The following is a 20,645-nucleotide window of genomic DNA, read 5'->3' on the forward strand; positions in this document are numbered from 1 at the left end:
AAGTGGACACGCTGGGGCTGTTTACTCGACTCAGAAGCTCCGCTGAATTCAAGGGGGACATGCTCCCTAAGAGGCGTGCATTGGGCCCACGTGCTTAAAACTGACAGAACATGTTTTTTTAAAGAGTAAGCAGAAAGCTTATTTCTCCGCGAGGAACTACGGTATTGCATATATTCTGAGGGAAACCACGTTCCCCAGTCGCCTCACGACGACGGGGCGGGGCAAAGAGAACGGCCTGGGCCAACAAGGCTCCGCCCCCTGTTCGTCGGGCGCGCTCCGGCGCTGCCTCGTTTCTAGAGCGCGAGGCTAACTGCCGTTCTGCGTGAGAAAGCGCGCGCGCGCACTGTCGCCGGGCGACCTCCACCGTCGCGCGCCGTCAACGGCATTTTGAAGAGGCGCGCGCGCCCTTAACCCAGCCGGCGTTCTAACGGTCTACATGGGCACGAGCCAAGGGTACGAGCGCGCATGCTCCCGTAGAGCTTCCCCTTGACTACACTTCCCCCCCACCACCACTTGCTCCCCTGTGGTTTTTGTGCGTTTGTGTGACCCCGCCCTCTCCGCCCGCTCTGCCTTCCCCCCTCCCTTTGGCGCACGCGCGGTGCTCTTCCTTCGGCCGCCCCGCCCAAAGCCCCGCCCCCTGCCTCCTTCAACCTTCCTGCTCTCCGGCGCCCCTCTCTCTTCTCTCGCCCCCCCCCCCTTTCTGCGGCGTGAGGTAAAGAAGGGAGGGAGGGGGTGGTGGACACCCACGCGCACGCACAGAGCGAGCGGGTGAGGCCGAGAGAAAGAGGGAGCCGTTCCCTGCTTACCCGTCGTGCATTGCGAGGTTCCCTGGCACTGACGTGGCCGCCGGGAGCCGCCATCTTGTGTGCCTGGGCGCAGTGAGGGAAAGAGAAGGGAGGGAAAAGGGAGGAAGAAAGAAGGAAGGCGGGGAGGAGGGGGGGAAGGAAAAGAGCAAAAAAAGAGAGAGAGAGGAGGAGGAAAACGCAGGGAAGGAGCAGCCCCGGGTTCAAAGCAGCGAGGCAGACCGAGACGCCGCCCGGTAAGCAGCGCTAACCCTCAACGCTTCGCTTTTTTAGGCTGAGGGCGGGCGGGGAAGCGGCGAGAGGCCGGGCGGTGCCGGCGCTTGGGCCTAGCTCAGGGTCGGCCGGCGGGCGAGGGAGGGTGGCAATAATGGCGTTGGAATTCCACCCGGAGGTTCGGCTCTCCTCTTGCCGTTCCTCCGTTTGGCCTTTAGCGCCAGGCCGGGGAGGGGAGCGGAGCCGCAGGCCGCACTGCAGGCTTGGCCTCGGCGGAGGAAGCGGGCGGGGGGGGGGGAGGAGAGGCCCTTCTGAGGGTGAAAAATACTGAAGCGGGGAGGGGAGACTTCCTTGGATAGTCGCGGGAAGCGAGACGCAGGCGAACGGCCCACCCTTGAACGCCGTCCTCGCCAACCATCGAACCTTAACGGCTCTCGGCTAGGAAGCAACCAGGCCTCCTTCGCCCGCCCTTCTTGCTCCCCCCCCCCCCCGAAAAAGACCCTCGCGTTGTTTTTTTTTTTTTTTTTTAATGTTGTAAACAGCCAGTTGTTTATCCTTGTGGTCAGATCTCCTCTCTTCTCCCCCCCCCCCCGCACTCGCCCCAATTTACGCCGGGCACTTCCTTCAAACACTTTAAGAATTATTATTACTATTATTATTATGTCTTTGTAGAAATGTATAGGAATGTCTCGTCCCACCCTCCTCCCCGACTCGCTTTCGCGTTGCTTTCCTTTACTTCCTAAAGTAGCAGCTTAAAAATAAAAATTAAAAAACCCTCTTTGACTGAGTAGTTGAGGCTGGACTTAGAAGGGGGGGGGGAACCCCCATAACTATGAGGGCACGCCCCATCGTGACCTGCTGCTTAGTTCGAGCCCCTGGAGTTGTTGTGCAACACCCCCATCCCATCCCCCCAATAAGTTTGTGATCTCAACATTTGGGGTACGTAGAGTATAGGTGGGCAGGTCTTCCCTCCCTTTATTTCGTCTCCTGTAGTTGATCCCGAGGTTTCTGGGTATGGGGTGGGGAAGCTGAATTTTGATCACTTAGTCACTCACTGGTGACTTCATCAGCAGGACAGAAAGTTACGCAAGTGCAGAAAAAGTGTGAAATGGCAGAACAGAAAGCTCCTCTTCGTCCCCCATTTCCAGGGGAGAAATGGTTATGATACCATTTCCAGGGTTGAGATTTGAGGCTTTATGCAGCAGACACATAAAGCAGTCTCATTGCTCCGTAGAATTATTTCATAGGCCCCCCCTCCCCGAAATACACTACAACATTGGCAGTCCTGAGCTCATTGGCACAGCTCGTCTTTGCAGCCAGATGCACTCTACTGGCAACAACCCATCCTCTTATATTTTTAGCTAAAACAATTTCAGTTGAAATATTTCTCATTGAGTTACTTGGGTTTTTTGCCAGCTTGTATGGTAGTGACAGAACCGCAGTGTGTCTGTGAGGGAATGAGGAAGGGCAATAGGTTTCTCCAGTGAAGGGGTTTGGTACCTATGTCTTTCTCCTTGGCCCCTTTGAATAAGTAGCTCCAAGTTGGCTGTGAAGGAATACCAGCCAAATGCTGGTCAATATCCTTTCTTAATTATGTATGCCTTGTAATTGGTAATGAAACATTAGGTGTTTGGTGGTGTTTTTATTTCTTAATAAACTACATCAATACATTTAGTCCTCCATTCATGAATACTGTTTAAATTATTTAGTTCTCTACAGACCTCTTCCCTTCCCTGAAAAACATTGTTTAGCTTATGTTTTTAGCTTAAACTCTATAGCTTAGAAGTAAGTGTGTGAAAATCTAGGAAGTGTTTCTGTGCATTCTTTGGGTATGTTGGGTGAAACCTACAGAATAAGGAAGGATCCAGATTAGAGAAGTTCAGCTTTCCCAACCATTCAGTTTTGTTTCTCCCTCCTTTTCTAGTGTATATCTTTCCACTCTTGCCCCTGTATCTGAACTTAAGGGGATATTGTGCAAACAGTTAGTGGACTATTACCCACATTCCTGTATTCACATGTACTGTGGTGCTTAATTTTCTATATTTAAAGGATTAAGGCTGTAAGAGAGTGTTGAAGGCCTCCTCGGCTTGTGAGTAGTGTGTAGGGGAGGTGCAGGTAATTACTTTGGTGCTTGTTGAGGAAAATTGGCTGTACATCTTCAGTGAACAAATAGTATATATTCCAGAATGAACATTGATAGGAGGTTGGTGTGGTGCTGGCTCATTCCAAGGAATATGGTCATGTGTAAGAACAAGGCAGACTTTTCCTTCCTCTCTCTCTCATTTTCTTCTGACTAACTTCTTTAGATGCATCTTCTAAGCAGCTCTGTGAAAGAGAGCGATGAAAAACGCTTTACAGGTTGTTTTACATAACAGTCCTTATGTTGGGGGATTCAGTGGTTAATTGGCTGGAGCAGGGTTAGAACAGAATTGTTCTTGTGTTCGAAACTCCCATTGTTCTAGCGGCATTTTGCGACGGAATTTCATTAGCGCAAGCAGTTTCTGAGCTCTGGGAGCAGTCCCGCACCTAAAATGTCAGATTAAAACTGCAAAGTGGAAGGAAAGGAGACCTTTTTCTGCCTCCCCACTTCCGGCTACTCTCTGAAGACTGGGAAGAGACCCTCTTAAGATCGGGTTACAAGCCCCTCGGGTTACAAACACTTCAGGTTACAGACTCCACTAACCCGGAAGTAGTACCTCGGGTTAAGAACTTTACCTCAGGATGAAAACAGAAATCACGCGACGACAGCAGGAGGCCCCATTAGCTAAAGTGGTACTTCAGGTTAAGAACGGACCTCCGGAACGAATTAAGTTCGTAACCAAAGGTACCACTGTATTAGGGGGGTAGGCAGGGGAAGGACTAGAGCCTGTGAAAAATGAACATAATATTTTAGCTGAAGTTCATTCATTTTCAGCTTTGTATTCTTGTTATTTAAAAACTGTGCCTTGTTGCACCTATAACCTAGGTTTAAGGTCCCATTTAGCTCCTAACTTTCATAACTTAGTTTCTAACACTGATTACATTGTCATATGGGAGGTTGGATTAGTCAGGCATAAGAACTTTGCTGTCCTTTCGACCGCAAGGGAATAGGCAGTGTCTGTTGTGCAAACTCCTTCAGGGAAGTATCAGCTTACACCGTAGCATGAGGTTGTACTTATAATTGTATTAAAACTTTGTGGGCCATAAAATCAGCCAGCTTCATTGTTTATCTTTGACCTTGTCGGTTGTCGTCTTCAACTTCAAGTTCCTTACTTGGGTTGGGCACACCAAGAAGCCTTAACTGGAAACACTCATTATTTCTGAAGTTAGAAAAAAGTTAACTGTTGAAGTGGTTGTGGAGTTCTTACCAAGGTACTCCACACTCCTCAAAAAGTGAGCGTGGGTGACCTTTTTTTGGCCCAAGGCATTTACATGTTTCCAACCCTTGGCCACATGCCAGTGGTGGATGTGGCCACTCCACCCTCATATTCTGCGCACTCATTCACAGTATGCATGTACACTTGCAGACACACAAATCAAAAGAGGGGGAGTTGTCATCATTGCATCACTTATCAATCTGGTGACTAAGGTGTTTATTAGTTTACTTTAAGTTACATGTCAGTTTCTTCACAAAACAGGTAGAAGTCCCAAAGGACTAAATCTAGCAGACCAGGGTTCAAATTGTCACTCAGCTATAAAGCTGACTGGGTGACCTTGAGCCAGACATTGTCTCCACCTAATCTACCCTGCAGGGTTGCTGGGGGGGGGGAATTGGAGGAGGAGAGCCATATATGCCACCTTCAGCTTCTAGGTGGAAAGGTGATCTAAATATAAAAATATTATCAAAAGAATGATGAATAGCAGTACAGAACAGATATACTGCAGTGCTTATCCCATTTTATTTTATTTTAAGTTTGACACACACCACATCCAACACATAAATGGGCATATAATAGCCACCAAATGCCAGACCACTGGTGCTATCCAAATTCCTTGGGGAAACAAATATGCTGAAGACATGAAAATTCAGCACCATACAAGCTTCCCTCTAGACCAGGGGTTGTCAACCTTGTCTGCGGTAGTGGGTTCTATGGCACAAGCTGAATCCTCCTTCCATCGAACACTGGTGGGTGGCAAGGAAATTTTACCATCAAGAAAGATGCATTAGTGGGCAGTAGGTATAAAAATGTTGACTACCTCTGCTCTAGACAGTAACTTCTCTACCCCACCACATGCTGTATTTGCTTTTGCTTTTCCCATTGTTTCCAAAATCCATGTGGTTTGGGAGGTGGTGCAGAAAAAAATGCTGAGAAACTTTATCAGACCTTTGTTCCTGGGGTTAATCAGCCCTGTTGTAAAGCGGTGCTATCTCTTACAGGTATCATTAATCTCAGATTATGACGTAATTCAGTGAAGTTTCTGTTTCTTTATTTATTGCCTAGTTTCCAAGATAATGTGCACCAGAATTGCACTTTTAATACATGTTAGTCTTATTTTAGACTTTATAGAAGAAGCATGTTACATGGTTGGAAGTATAAGCATTAAATACCCCTTTGTTGTAATGAGGTTTCTTTCTTTATAGCTCATGTATGATAAACTTGTACGGGGGGGGGGGGTGATCACGTTCATTGTGCCTCTAATTCTCTAAGCAGACTCCATACAATAATTGCCCTGCTGGATGAGGCCAATGTCCATCTCTTCAGCATTCTGTTTTCAATAGTGGAACAGCCAGAAATCTCTGGGAAGATTACAAACTGACCATATGAGCTGCTGCTTGTTGAGTCCTAGGGTCAAAGGTATGCTGCCTTTGAAAACATTGAGGTCCTATTTAGCAGTCAGAGCTATTAGTCATTGCTAAACTTGCTTTTCATGAGTTTTTTCTAATCCTTTTTTCAACCACTTTTAAGGTAGTGACTTATTGCCCCAACCAGGTAAGGTATGTATGCATTGCGTGAAGTCCATCCTTTGGACAAAAGGAAGCATTCAGATAATGCATAACTAACCATTTTAATTTTTTTGCAGATTAGCCTACATTTGGAGGGAATCTCTGCTACTCTAAGCACTACTTTTGCAAAAATAATTTGTCTTTTTTAATATTTATATTTTATTAAGGTGATTTCAGTTAAAAGAAATAAAGTGATACAGAAAAAAGGAAAAGTGAGAGGGAGAAAAACGAGAAACATATAAAAGTGAAAATATACACAAAAAGCAATACAGTATATGATATTCCCATACATTCTTGCATAAATTAGTATAGTGCTATTGTCCTAGTGCTTATGTAAATGTTAATAGCATACTACATTTTATATAAACTCATTCAAAATGTTATTGTATTTATCCATACAGAGTCTGCGCCTGTAAGTAGTCTGTTCACAAATTGCCAGTTATGTCATACCAGTCCATTTGAGTGAAGGGTATCATATCTTTATTTTTCCAATTCCTCAATATCAATCTCTTGGCCAACATTAGGGCACAGAAAATCAATTTTTGTTGTCCCATTGATAATTTCCATACTGCAGGTATATAGTTCAATAAAATATTCTCCTCTGATTTAACTTTTTCTGCACAGTCATAGTTACACAGTCTAACACTTTCTCCCAAAACTTCTTAAGTAAAGAACACTGTACAAATATGCTTTCCTTGCCACATTTCCAACACCGAGCTTATCTTAGCTAACCTTTTTAATACAACCTTAAAGGGTCCAATAAACTTTAAATATTATTTTCTGTTGTATTAGTCTTAATTTTAAATCTAATGACACCTTAGGTATTGAAGCTAGTACATTTTCCCACTGTCTGGGTAATATTGAAAGTTCAAATTCTTTCATGACAAAAATAATTTGTCATGAAAATGTTCAATTAATCTGCTCCATGACTTATTTGAGTAAGCAAGATATAATATGCTCATGCTATGTGAGATCTAGTGCTGTCAAAAGAGATCATTTGAAAACAAAATATGAATGCCTGTGTTACTGTCATACCTAAAATAGCTGGCTAAGTGCTGCTTGCTTCCCATTTGAAACTGGGAAATAGTCCTTATGGGAGAATCTTGATACCCTAGCTCAGGGGCATTTATTGTCTGAGCAGTTAGCAATCATTTGCTTTTCTTATACCCTGATATGGTAAGAGTCTCTATCATTGTCCTATTTGTTTCAAATTCAAATGTACTTTAACATATTTTATGACTTAATTGTTTTTTCATTAAGATTCATGAATCATGTATGGGCTAATTAGGATTCATTTTAAAACATGGTTATTTTATAGGATTGGAGAACAGCTGGATATTCTTCTTTTCTGAATTACTACAATCTGATACCTAGTTAGCTTGGAGTGATCACCATGTAACTCAGTCTGACATAGTTCTAAGTAAACATGTATAGAATTGCACTGAAGGTGAATGGGGCTTTAAATGCAGCGAGTGTTGTTCCCTGGATGTTACCTATAATTTACCATGCATATGATTGGGAAGACATATCAATGAATGGCTCTTGCCTTCATTTCTGCAGGACAAAAATTCAGTACAGTATTAACACTAATCAGAGTAACTGTGATTATGCTTTATGGCCACTGTTGGAATAGAATGTGAAAGTGAAGTTCCATTAAACTGATCTGCAGGAATTCCTTTTACTAACTTGAATATTTTGCTATGTCAGCTGTCCAGCCTTGAAATGTCACTTGAGCCCCTTTTTGCAACTTTTAGGCAAGGAGTTTTAGTAAGCTTCCAGCTTTTGCAACTTTTAAAATTTGTTCAGCAGTCTTTCTTGCAGTATGCAAAAATCCAACAATATTACTTCTAAGTAATTTTTTGGAGAAGTGAAATACCACATGCTAACATTTCCATTCTCAAATTATTTTTTCATAGGCATCGCAGTTGAAAAGTGTTACGTACTATTGTTTGCTTCCTCCTCTGATTTATAATCTCACTAGAGTATAAAAACAGTTCAGTACCTTTCTGTGCTGAGTAACAATTAATGCAGCTTAATATTTAAGCCATTTACTGCGAAAAAGTATTTTGCTCTAGGCCTGTGTGCTGTTTATGCTCTTTGCTTGTCTAATTGCAATCCATTTAGTTTTCATTGCTGGTCGCAAATGAAGGCATGTTCAAGGAACATGCAGGGTTTTTTTTTAATGTGGAGAGTTGCCCCGTGTATCTGTATCTAGCAATCTGCCTTCCTGTGCAAGAGCCCAAAAAATTGTGTTAAAAGAGCTATAGAATTATTGAAATATATGTTTGGGACTAAACTGTAGACATTATGCAGGATAGGTAGATGCTTCCAGAAGCAACAGCCCTATGAAATATCTTCCTCTTCCTGTAACAGCTAGTAAAGACCGCAGAATGTGGAGTCCTTGGAGGGTTTCCCTGCCCCTGCAAATGAGCAAGTGAAGCAGTAATAGGAAACTCTACCACACAGTGATATCACAGTGTGTTCTCTTTTACTAATTGTTATGACTTTGAAAGCAGAACATGTTTGAGACCCGGAGACTTACTGCCAGGGAGCTCCTTATGCCAGCATGCTGCCAGTACACATGGGCGAACAGGGCTGGTGTTTGAGGGGAGGCATGGGGTGTTAAAAGACCCTGCTGCTGTATTTTCTTTAAGAATAAAGGGCTCTGTACCATTGAACAAGTCTCCTCACCCCACTCTTCCTTTTGATGCAATGGATATACATGCACGTCTGCTATTATAGGGAGTGCTAAATATGAAATAACATTTCCCTGTATGAAGTTCACACCAGCCTGCAGGCCATAAGGTATAGTGAATAAAGTATACGTGTTGGCGGCTGTTGCCTCGTCATGAAGGGACTTGGAAGGGATGCTAAATGGCCGACTCTAAATAGGACAAATGCTTGTGCTGCATCCATGCACATAAGCCAGTCTACGCTTCTTACATGAATAGCCAGGACACTGCTAGTATCTTGAAGCACTCTTTAGTTTATTTTTTGAAAAGCACAACTCTTAATTGTGGGGAGAACCTGTAAGTCTCAGTTGGGGATTAATGTGTGCAGATAGTCTTGACCACAAGGGAATTGTTCTGTAGCAAGCAGCACATGATACTGAAAACATTGATTTGGTTAGCTAGTGAGTTTGTGTAGTTTTAAAGTTAAGGTACAGTGGTACCTCGGGTTAAGTACTTAATTCGTTCCGGAGGTCTGTTCTTAACCTGAAACTGTTCTTAACCTGAAGCACCACTTTAGCTAATGGGGCCTCCTGCTTCCGCCACACCGCTGGAGCCTGATTTCTGTTCTTATCCTGAAGCAAAGTTCTTAACCTGAAGCACTATTTCTGGGTTAGTGGAGTGTGTAACCTGAAGTGTATGTAACCCAAGGTACCACTGTATTCCTTTTCTAATGCCCATCTTGTATTTGTAGTCCATGCAGGCAGAAGGTACACAACTGCATACAAAAATCTCTGCACATTCTGTTGGGTAATGAAAGATGTTGGTAGTCATGAGGTGTGTGAGGGGGTGGGAGACAAAGTATAGAATAAGTAGGAGAAATGGTTACTTGGACCTGTACGAAGAAAGGTGAAAGGGCAGTGGAAATGTTTGGGGAAAGGCAGAAATAGTTGCATATTGTACTCCAGTATCTCCATGGCACTATTTTAACACTTAATTTATAGTTTTGTAAAGTTCCAAAATGGTCAAGAAATGCTGCAATGAACTATTGCATAATCATGATTTTTATTTAATCCTGTTCCTGTGGAACCTGAAAATTAGTCTTTTCCAACTCCAGAGTAGCCTTACTGAAGTCTGTAGAATTACTCAAGAGTTTATGGGTTGAGATTTTAAGTATAAACGTACACACAGCTGTCATGCATAAATATTTTAGTTTTGATGTTATCTTAAATACTGTAAACAGCCAGAGGCAATTGAGCTACAAATATTTCATGTGTAGTTTAGACACAACTATGCAATGATATGTATGGACTGTGTGAAATAAGCAATTATGGGCACACAATAGTCAGGTATTAAGAGTGTTGAATGCAGCTTCTTCCTGAACTATGGCTGGGGAACCTATGGGCTTCTAAATGTTGAGCTGTATCATACAGCCATGCTGGCTAGAGCTGATGAAACCTGGAGTGCTGCAGGTTCCCCTCCTCAGATCTAAGCATGGGTACATGCAGTTAGAATTCACTGTGTGGCAGTGAATAGATGTTCCTAGGAAAGATTCCCACACTGTACTCTATGCTGAACTGATGTTAATAACTACTCACCTAATGTTTGTAGTTGATTTATGCCATCGATCATGGCACCAGGTAAGTGGTGCCCTCTCAGTTTTGTTGCTGCATAAAGTTAATATCTTTGGTGGTATTTGAAGCAAAGGTAACTGAGCCCCTGGTACGTGCAGTTTTCTTGTGAGTTTCATATCATGTGCTTAGTGTCTGGCATGTTTAAAAGCAGGGGTTTAATCTCAAAATATTTAAGCTCCTAGCAGAAAACTGTGACAATAATGCAGTTTTAAAATTTTTGGCCATCAATCTTTTCTTTGTTATTTTTGAGGTGTCTTTGTTTCCTGAAGCATTCTTGAGAGTCATACTTTTGGAAATGCAATTAGCAGCTGTTGAGTGGTGTTGACAGTGATCTGCAGGAAACTGAACATTGTGTGACTACCATGTTATACTGTCAGCTTGTCCTAACAAAGTTGATAGGATGTGTTAATTTGCAAAGCTGAAATGTGAAATGTATGGATTGATTATCTTTGGAGCACTCCTAGCAAGCATGTGGAATATGTTTTGTAAGAAAACATGGAATATTCTTGGCCTCTGTGTTAATTTCTGAAAGACACGCTCTTAGCAGGGCATCATCTTCAAAAGAAAAGCGATGTCCCAGAATAACATAGTTGAGTTTGATTTAAAGCCACTTCCCAGTGATCTAAGAACATTGATACGTACTTACTACAATAATATAGATACCTGCATTTTCTGCTAGGTTAGTATTCAGTTGTGGAGCAAAAGAAAAAATGGGTGAATTTTCTTATAAGTTGCAGAGCATTGGAAGGGCTGTGTACTTTCACAAGGTGCAGGCAGAGAGTTAAAAGCTGTCATGGAGAAACCGTGGCCAGAAAGCAGGACTTGTTTTTTACTCCTACAAGGCCCTTCCTCTAACCAAATAAGGATTGTTGTTTGTTCCTCTGGTGACAGAGAGAATGACTGAAACTGTAGGAAAAAGCTGCTTTGCTAATATGAGCTAGTCACGATGTTACTCCTGATCTTTGTGTGTGTAAGTGTAATAAAGGTGTGAACCATGTGTTGACTCACTGTATATAAAATGTTCTTTTTGGCTGCCACAGTGAAATCTGTTGCTAAATAAAGGTAATGGGTTTTTTTTAAGACAAGCAGTGATCCTGTTCTAAGAAAGTGCTTTCAAATCCACATGGCTACCAATATATAATTCCTTTTTCTTTCTCGTGTGCCTGAACCGTGGTGCTAGCTGTCGATATGTCTGCCAAGTGTGGCTAAGTAGAAGCTGTGTCCCCAAGTAGCCATCATCTTTTTTCCCCCTTAGCTTTTTAAAGCGTTTTTACTATTTGGAGTGGAGGGAGAACCCCAGGAGCTTAGTTGCCTAAGTCTCTGTTGGTGATGGATTGGGGTTTTTTTGGGATTTTTTTTTGGGGGGGGGGTTGGGAATTTTGAAACAGTGCTTTACCCTTTTATAAGAATGGCTCTGCTGGAATCTGATTTTTCCATCTCTGAATTATCAAGTCAATCCTAATTTTGGGGAAGTGGTGCCTGATGTGCTGCGGATTAGTGATTTTTTTTTTTTTAGTTAAGGAAAGTAAAATAATATTTTATTATGACATTCCTGCTAATGATACTAACTTCCTTGTTACTATAGCATATTTATGACAATTTTCAAAATGCTGGAAATTGGTAGCATTATGCTTTTACTCAGACATTTTAAAACCTTGGATGCTAGTCATTTTAGCACTAGGACTTTGCAACACAACCTCTCCTCCCCCTGTATGGCCCCCAAATTTATTCTGCAAATTGTCATGGTGGGGGTACAAGGAGGGGGGAGAGATCTAGTGCACAAGTGGAAGTCCTTGTGCTAACGGGACTGCTTGGTTTGATACAATCCAGTATATTTAGGTTCACAATGTATTTTGAGTTGTAAGACTTCCATGGTAGCTGACAATACTGTCAATATTCTTGTTATGCTATCTCAGAGTAACTTGGGGGTTTCCTCGCCCTACTGCTCCTTGGTTGGTGCCTTGCCTTGCTTGTTACGAGGTTTGGTTACAAAATAAAAAGTGATTGAAAATCAGTAGCAATAAGTTGTGAAATAGGCATGACATTATCTCAATCCGACTCCAGTGGTCATTTTTTTTGTTTTGACGTAATAAAGATTTCATGTTCACATCTGTGAGAAGCAGTAGTATAAAGAAATATGTTTCTTGTACACTTTGAATGCTTTCTCTAGAATACTATATACTGAAGAATATGAATTTACGGCAGCAAACTTTTCATTTAAGGTATCCATACAACCCTTTTTAGGCAGACCTCACAAAGTTTATGTAAGATTCTTGAACAACAAGCATTGATTCAAAACAAAACAGTAGAATGGAAAAGACCATTTATTTAGAAGATGGCTTCATTCAAAACAAAATGCTTCTGCAGAAGGCCCTGTAATGGGAGAGGGAGGGGCTACCATTCAAGCTGGATGGTGGGGATTCCTCAAGCTTCTTTCTTCTCTCTCTCTCCCCTTCCCCCAAACTGGCCAAGATAGTCATACTACTTGCAGTCTCCTACAAAACCCATTTTGTGTGTCTTGTGTTAAAAGTATCTGTTACTGTTGGTCTTTTTGCAGTATCCAAAGCTGAGAACCCACCATTGAAAATGACCTTTCCAATCTATTCCCTGTTCACACTCTTAAAACTTCAGCTCTGCATTGAGCCTCCATTGTTGTGAGGTGGCTTTTCACACTTAACACTTGGAAATAAATCTCACTGGGTTCCAGGGGGCTTTTACTCCTAAGGATTGAGCTGGGCGTGATCATCACACTGTACAGAACTAACTGTTTTGAATTTATTTTCTCCTAGATTTCTTTGGCCAGTGAGTGAGCACCAGACTTAAGCATGGGAAATATTTTCGCTAACCTCTTCAAAGGCCTTTTTGGCAAAAAAGAGATGCGCATACTTATGGTCGGGCTGGATGCTGCAGGAAAGACTACTATATTGTACAAACTTAAGCTTGGTGAAATAGTAACTACCATCCCTACTATAGGTAAGATGTCAAGCAGCTTCCCTTTACAAATTTGTGACTGTTGTAAACATATTTAAAAGTAGATAAATATTGGAATTGTACACAGACTGACAGTACTGTTGAGTAAACTCGCATATGGTTGGTCTGCATGTGTCTGATGATGCATTTGTTACCCAGGTGAAATAAGCATTTGGTCACTCTAACCATGTTTATAGATCCATTAGAACTCATTGCTTAGAGAGCACAAGATACAACTCCAATATTTCTTAATTTGCTTCTCTTCAAGAAAGGATTTGACTAATGCTGGAATAGTAGAGGGACGAAAATGTTGACAATGTCTATGAATGTTAAGATGTTGCTACAGCCATTTTTGTTGCTTTGGTTAATATCTGCTGTGATATATAATATGTTATCTCATTGGTTGGTTGTATTTCCTTTTTAAAATTGAGAAACTAGCCATAGGAGAGGTGTCATCCTGTAAATCCTTTAAAAACTTGTGGCAAACATTTGAAAGAAGAAACATTGCAAAATACAGTAGAACCTCGGCTTACGTTACCTTTGGGTAATGTAAACTTCAGGTTGCAAAAGCGGCAAATCTGGAAGTATTTTTCCAGGTTTCGCCGCTCATGCATGTGCAGAAGCGCTCTATCGCGCTGCATGCATGTGCAGAACCTCTGGTTGCGGAAACCTCAGGATCTGGCCGGAGCTCCAGAACGGATCCCATCCACAACTGGAGATACCACTGTAATACGTGAAGCTTGACCTGTATGCTTTTGAAAATGACAAGCGAATAATATTTAGGTGCAATTATGTATTCTAACTTACTTGTGGCTCTTCACTTGGCAATATGTTTTCAGTGTGGCCTTCAATACAATTCAGCTCTTTGGACTATAGTAGCTCACTGATATTGCCATTTCAGATGCAAAAATCTGTGTTAAATAAGCTGTTTGCTCCTTATGAAGTATATATTTGATGGGGGGTATTAGTGTATATTCTGAATATGCATTTTAAGACTGGCTTTTAAAATGTGGACCAGTTGGTCAGGAGATTGTGGGGGGGGGGGGGAGGGTAACAAGCATATAATTGAATTCAACCATTTCCTTCTATATCTTAGTTTGGATTATATGGATGAGCATGCTGTTTCACTTGTTAACTGCTCAACTTTTCTCCCACTTTTTTGTTTCAGGTTTCAATGTAGAAACTGTAGAATACAAGAACATTAGCTTCACAGTGTGGGATGTAGGTGGTCAGGATAAGATCAGACCACTCTGGCGCCATTATTTCCAGAATACACAAGGTGAGCTATTTTCTGTAACTGACCATATCCTTTTTTTGTATTTATAGAGACCCACTCAGGCATCTTCAGTTACTCCATAACTATGTTGATAGCATGAAGTAAACCTATCAGCTACCTGTCTAGTACTGAGTGTGATGGGATATGTCTTTAGGTCTTTCTGTCCCACAGACTTTTGTCATTCAGAATGTGAAACTTGCAGTAGGGATAGTCCATTCTTAGCACAAGTATCAAGATAGGACATCTCTATTCTGCGTCAGCTTAGGTTATCTTAGTTCATTCACATATGTGACATAACCCTTGCAATTGCATTTTGAGTGTTTGCATTCCCCTAAATCAGAACCATAGTTTTGCCTGCAAAAATAATAATAATCTAGGTTCAGTCCCTAGCATCTCCAATGGAGATCGAGAGACACTGCTATCTGGAACCCTGGAGAGCTGTTGTCAGACAGTAAAGAGCTAGATACATAGGTCAGTCTTCTGGTTCTTTCTGCAACTTCTGTGTTCCCAAAAATTAATCTCAAGATTCTATGAGATTCCTTTCCACAGGATGTACAAAAAACAAACTCCAGTAGTATGCCATGGTCAGTACAAGTACCTTCAGTGTTGGCTTCAGGTTTTGTGACAGTATTTGGCAGCCAAACAAAAGGAGTGCCAACAAGCTTGCCCAGTTGTCCCCTCTCTAGCTTCTGCAGTAGTTTTGGCCATACATTGTTTTAAAGTAGCTGTGCACCTGTGTGTAACTCCTCCATATCACCCCAGGGAACAATTGAAGGCCTTTTGTGGGCCAAATTGAACCCATGGACTACTGGTCTGTTTTGGGTGTTCATGTCAGCAACACTAGCCAAGTGTCCCTTCTTTTGAATAGAACAAGTCCAGGGAAAACTGAAGGCAACTCTCTAAACCTGCTAGCATGTTGTAACTGAGGGTATGTAATTTGTATAATAAAAACCACTTTCAGATCACTCAGTGGCCTATTGATTGTTAGCTTCATGATCTTTTAGTGAAGTTATTGCTGTGTGCATTAAATCTTGGACCTGTTTTATGAGTGTCTCTTTCAGCCCTCAGGGCTGACTTAACAAAGGCTGTGACAGATCAGAATGTGTTTCGCTTTCACAGTTTACCTTTGCATGCAGAAGGTTCCAGGTTACGTTTCCTGGAGTACCTAGGTAGGGCTGACAAAATCCTGACTGAAATCCAAGAGGGCCACTGCCAATCTATGTACAGTGGTGCCTCGCAAGACGAAATTAATCCGTTCCGCGAGTCTCTTCATCTTGCGGTTTTTTCATCTTGCGAAGCACGGCTATTAGCGGCTTAGCGGCTATTAACGGCTTAGCGGCTTTAAGAAAAAGGAAACAAACTCGCAAGAACTCGCAAGGTGTTTCATCTTGCGAAGCAAGCCCATAGGGAAATTCGTCTTGCGGAACGACTCAAAAAACGGAAAACCCTTTCGTCTAGCGAGTTTTTCGTCTTGCGAGGCATTCGTCTTGCGGGGCACCACTGTAAACAAAATTGAGTTAGATGAACTTACAGTATATGGCAGCTTCCTATGTACCTGCACATGTGTAATAAGGTTGCCACAGCAGCAGCATGGCACTAAAGCAAGCTTTAGGTCAGGAAGTCAAGAGTCAGATGTTTTCTCGGACATGACTTCAGGTGGTCATTTGTGCCTCGTCTACTGGCTGCTTTTCATAAGTAAAATACTAGACATTGGCTTTTATCCTGGTAAGTAAGAAAGTCATTTTGGTAGCATCTCAAGCATTCGACCAGCATTTTGCTATCCTTCTTGAGTAATCTGGGTATTAGGAGAAGATTGTTGAGGTATTCCTATGTAGTAATGTCATATAGCTTCTCCATACCTATTCTGTAAATGAAGCTGTGCGAGGTCTCAAGTTTGTGACTTTTTTCCATATAGATATCAAAGCACTTTCAAGGTGAGCTATTTTAAGTAGCTTTTCCAGTATGTTGTAATTTGGCTGCATCAGCATGTTACTGATGGAAACATCAGCAATAGCGCTGATCTTAGCTATAGGATGGCTTCTCTTGAACACTTGGTTAGATAGCACCACCTTAGGACATGTTGACTGACAGATGAAGGTAAAAAAATACGCAAGTCCCATCATGTTAAACAGTTCTTCTCTTAATATTGGTCTTTTTTTCTTTCATCTGTGGCTTTAGCATGCAGAATTTTGGTAGGCGCTTCTTACAGCTTTCTTTCTAAGAGCCCAAGAATCTTATTTAAAGGGTTCCTACTCATTCTTTCCTACCTTGTTTGCAAATGCCCAGAATTATCTCATCATTTTGATACTGTTATAGCCTTGGACTTTGAGCAGATTCCAGAAGATTATATACATCCATTGGCTTGATCAAAAGCAATACTTGAGTAAATGGCTTCTTCACATAGTTCACTATTACTTGGTTGCTGTGTGGCTAGCTTTAGCCCCGTAACTAGTGAATTTGATTTAAATTACATTATAGATTGCCAGTGCCTATTGGTATAGACACATTTTTATGGCAATAGACCTAGTTCCATACTTAAAACTTCCTTTCAGAAAGGCACTCTGTCTCCATGCCTGTCCATGTAAACAACTGTTGTTTCCTTTGTAGGTTTGATCTTTGTGGTTGATAGTAACGACAGAGAGAGAGTCAATGAGGCCCGAGAAGAACTTATGAGAATGTTGGCAGAAGATGAGCTCAGAGATGCTGTCCTTTTAGTGTTTGCTAACAAACAGGTAAGTGATCGTGAACAGCATAGCCAGAATGGTACCCCAGGGTTCCCTTTGCCTCCAGTTGTGATGGTGGCCTGTAAGAGTTCTCACCTTCCAGTCACCCTCTGTTGGTTATGCCTAGTGTCTCTGGGCCTTGCTGTCGGCAGTGGGCTGGAAATAATATTACTGACAGATTTCAGAAGTAAAATATATGGTCTCTTGCGTGACACAGTTGCATTAAGGAGCCCCTGGGACTTCCCTTGCAACACAAAACATACGACTTTACCATTCTAAAAGTGCTTCTTTATTGACTTTCCTGAACTGCTGCACCTCCAAACAAATTGGAGTTGTGGCACCACAATGCCATTATGTAGGGGTTTAAAAGTACCAAAAATATCTGTCAGAGTATGAATTTAGAGGACTATATGAATATCCCAGAGCATCTGTTGCCTTTACAAGTCTCAGTTTTCTATCACTTTTTCTCCACCGCACTTCAGACAATTTAGGATTTTTGTATACTACATATACGGCCAGATTCAGAATTGCCACTCTTGTCATGATCTGTACTATGGGCCTTCTGTGTTCTCACTGGATTGAGAAGGGTGGGTTGCTACTGTTGGGCCATGTGAGAGCACAAGGATGTCTTTGGCCCCAGGGAACCAGATCTGGTTCTGTCTATATCACACTGTAGTCCAGATCGCACAGATTAATGGTCAATGCAACATCTTACCATTATGCCACATTTGAACTGTATGTTGCAGATTCTTCCTATGAATTCTCTAAAGGAAACAAAAATCCATTTTCTAAAGCAAATTGCTTCCATTTTTCAGGACCTGCCTAATGCGATGAATGCAGCAGAAATCACAGACAAACTAGGACTGCATTCTCTTCGCCACAGGAACTGGTATATCCAGGCCACCTGTGCCACTAGTGGAGACGGTCTCTATGAAGGACTGGACTGGTTGTCCAATCAGCTCCGAAACCAGAAATGAAGCCCTAAAAATACTCTTCTTTTCCCTCTTTTCTCCACCCCTCCTTATTTCCTCCTCTTCCTCCTCCTCCTCCTCCTCCTTCACCCTTCGCTTTACTCTAACGTGGCAAACCATGCTACTTTGTGGTATTGAGTGCCGGAAGCTGTTTTCATTTCTCTTGTCACAGGATGTCCTTCACCATGCTGTACATGTGGCAAATCCAAGCCTGAAAACAGTTTAGGTTTCTTATTTAATGTAAATAGTTCTTGTTTCCAATGAGACAGTTTCTGGTACTCCTATGCAATATTACTCAGCTTTTTTATTATAAAGAAAATCAACTCGCTGTTTAGTACTGGGGAAGGGATTTGAAGTGGATTCAGAGAAAAGTTGCCAGTTGTCTGGTTGTACACTAGAGCTGAATACAATCCCTCTTGGCTTGCGAGGTCTGTGGGGAGGCCAGATTTGGTGGCTATTTTTTAGCCTGGAGATGTCAGTTTCTTTTTTAGAAAAGAAGGAAAGCTGAAACACTTGAACAAAATGTCCATTGTGAGTTCTGCAACAACTTGAATACCAGCAATTTAACATGTTATAGGTCCATGGAATGGGCAGCATCCTGGATCTTCCTGTGCTTGACAACCTCTCTTGTGTTTTTTGTGAATGTGAGATCTCCTAAAGTCAGAGTTCAGTTCAGTTCAGTTCAGGCCACAGACTTAAGAGAAATTGGCGCACGTATAAAACACTATGACCCTCTAGTGCTCTCTCAGATTTGGGCAAGAACGTTTTTCTCCTCTTGCGTCTAATTTGGATGCCATCCTTTACCTGTTCCGTTGTCGCCCCCTCCCCAAGTGTTTTGGACTTTTCTCATGTAGAACTACAGTACTCCAGAAGACAAATTATTTCCACAGAGTACAGCAGCCCATAGCAGTGCTCAGCTCTGTCATCAGCAAGTACTGTACTTAAGTAAGAAATGCCATCCAAGCCACCTAATGTAATGTTTAGGGGGGGAAATACTAAAAGCATGAGAGTTTGGAGTTTCATTCCATTCTAGAAGTGTTTGATGCCATTTTTTGGAACACTCCCATATCTGTATATGTGTGGAAACCCCTTCACATCCCTCATACTGCAAGGTTCAGATTTGCCATCAAGAAGACCTCTTAACTTTTTTTTTTCTTTTGTATTTTGATAAAACACTGAAGAAGCTGGAGCTGTTTAAACTTTAACTGAGGAACTATCAGAACTGGTTTGTTTAGTGTTGTGGAAAATCTCTTTATTTGCTTTCAATACACAGTAATCAACTGTTTTGTATACTTGTTTTCAGTTTTCATTTCGACAAACAAGCACTGTAATTAAAGCTATTAGAATAAAAATCTCTTAACTATTTCCTGGGGTTTTCATGCTTTGCCTGTTCCATCTTGCTGGGCTCCATAACCAAATACATACTGAATAAAGCCTTTCATGGTCTTTGCGCTCGTCAGTTTCTGCTTTTGAGTAGCTGCTTGGACTAGACGAGTTCCCTTCCTACCTCCTTGAGCTCCTGTATATTGAAGTAAAGAAGAAGTCCACAAAGTTAGAGTAAAGCTGTTTTTTCTCTCGTATAAAAAGGTAAAGGTACCCCTGCCCGTACGGGCCAGTCTTGACAGACTCTAGGGTTGTGCGCCCATCTCACTCAAGAGGCCGGGGGCCAGCGCTGTCCGGAGACACTTCCGGGTCACGTGGCCAGCGTGACAAAGCTGCATCTGGCGAGCCAGAGCCGCACACGGAAACGCCGTTTACCTTCCCGCCGGTAAGGGGTCCCTATTTATCTACTTGCACCCGGGGGTGCTTTCGAACTGCTAGGTTGGCAGGCGCTGGGACCAAACAACGGGAGCGCATCCCGCCACGGGGATTCGCTCGTATATATCATGTTAAAGTAGATGTGAATGCTATGGAACTTGCCCCTCTTGTAATCTGCCACATACCAGTTCCACTCTTACTTGGGATCATATTGTGGGTTACAGTGAGTTACCATATGGGTTGTGGGCAGAGTATTGGCAGGAACAGGCTAGTGGGCCAGAACTGTTAAAAAAGCAAATGAGGCATATACACTATGGGTAATTTTAAAGCTGTGTTATTTAGCCACCCTTCAAGAGTGACCCTACACTTTATGTAAATAACTGAATTAGGGAATTGCCTTCCTCCAGCAAGGGCTCCCCAAAAACCTTCTTTCAGCTAGGTAAACATGTTTGCAACACTTAAAAGTAGGGTTGCCATACGTCTGGAATTTCCTGGACATAGCTGGTATTTGGCCCTCGTAAACAGCTTCCAGGTGGAAAACGCACAAATCCGGGAAAATTCAGAATTATGGCAGCCCGTGTCGGGAAGTGTAGATTTGGGCGAATTTCATTAAAAATAGCTCAAACACTCAATATTGCAAAAAGAAAGCTCGGTAACTTTGGGCATAACAACAGCTTTGGCAAAAAATAAAAAGAAACAACAAC

General features: G+C 42.2%; 1 protein-coding gene across 1 annotated transcript; it reads left to right on the plus strand.

Moving 5' to 3' along the window:
- The first annotated feature begins 699 nt into the window (after nucleotides 1-699).
- On the plus strand, nucleotides 700-19,548 carry ARF1 (ARF GTPase 1). Its single transcript, XM_028749937.2, has 5 exons — nucleotides 700-1,039; nucleotides 13,033-13,216; nucleotides 14,382-14,492; nucleotides 17,097-17,221; nucleotides 18,028-19,548. The coding sequence occupies exons 2-5, from the start codon at nucleotides 13,069-13,071 to the stop codon at nucleotides 18,187-18,189; spliced, it is 546 nt and encodes a 181-aa protein (XP_028605770.1). The 5' UTR covers nucleotides 700-1,039; nucleotides 13,033-13,068; the 3' UTR covers nucleotides 18,190-19,548.
- Nucleotides 19,549-20,645: the final 1,097 nt, after the last annotated feature.

Source organism: Podarcis muralis, chromosome 12 (genome assembly GCF_964188315.1).
Source record: "Podarcis muralis chromosome 12, rPodMur119.hap1.1, whole genome shotgun sequence".
Classification (NCBI taxonomy): Eukaryota; Metazoa; Chordata; class Lepidosauria; order Squamata; family Lacertidae; genus Podarcis; species Podarcis muralis.

Bases quoted from the DNA above. Each gene is read 5' to 3' on its own strand.
- ARF1 (XM_028749937.2), top strand. From the start codon at position 13,069: ATGGGAAATATTTTCGCTAACCTCTTCAAAGGCCTTTTTGGCAAAAAA. The intron at 14,493-17,096 runs GTGAGCTATTTT...TTTCCTTTGTAG, and splicing joins TTATTTCCAGAATACACAAG to GTTTGATCTTTGTGGTTGAT. The intron at 17,222-18,027 runs GTAAGTGATCGT...TCCATTTTTCAG, and splicing joins TAGTGTTTGCTAACAAACAG to GACCTGCCTAATGCGATGAA.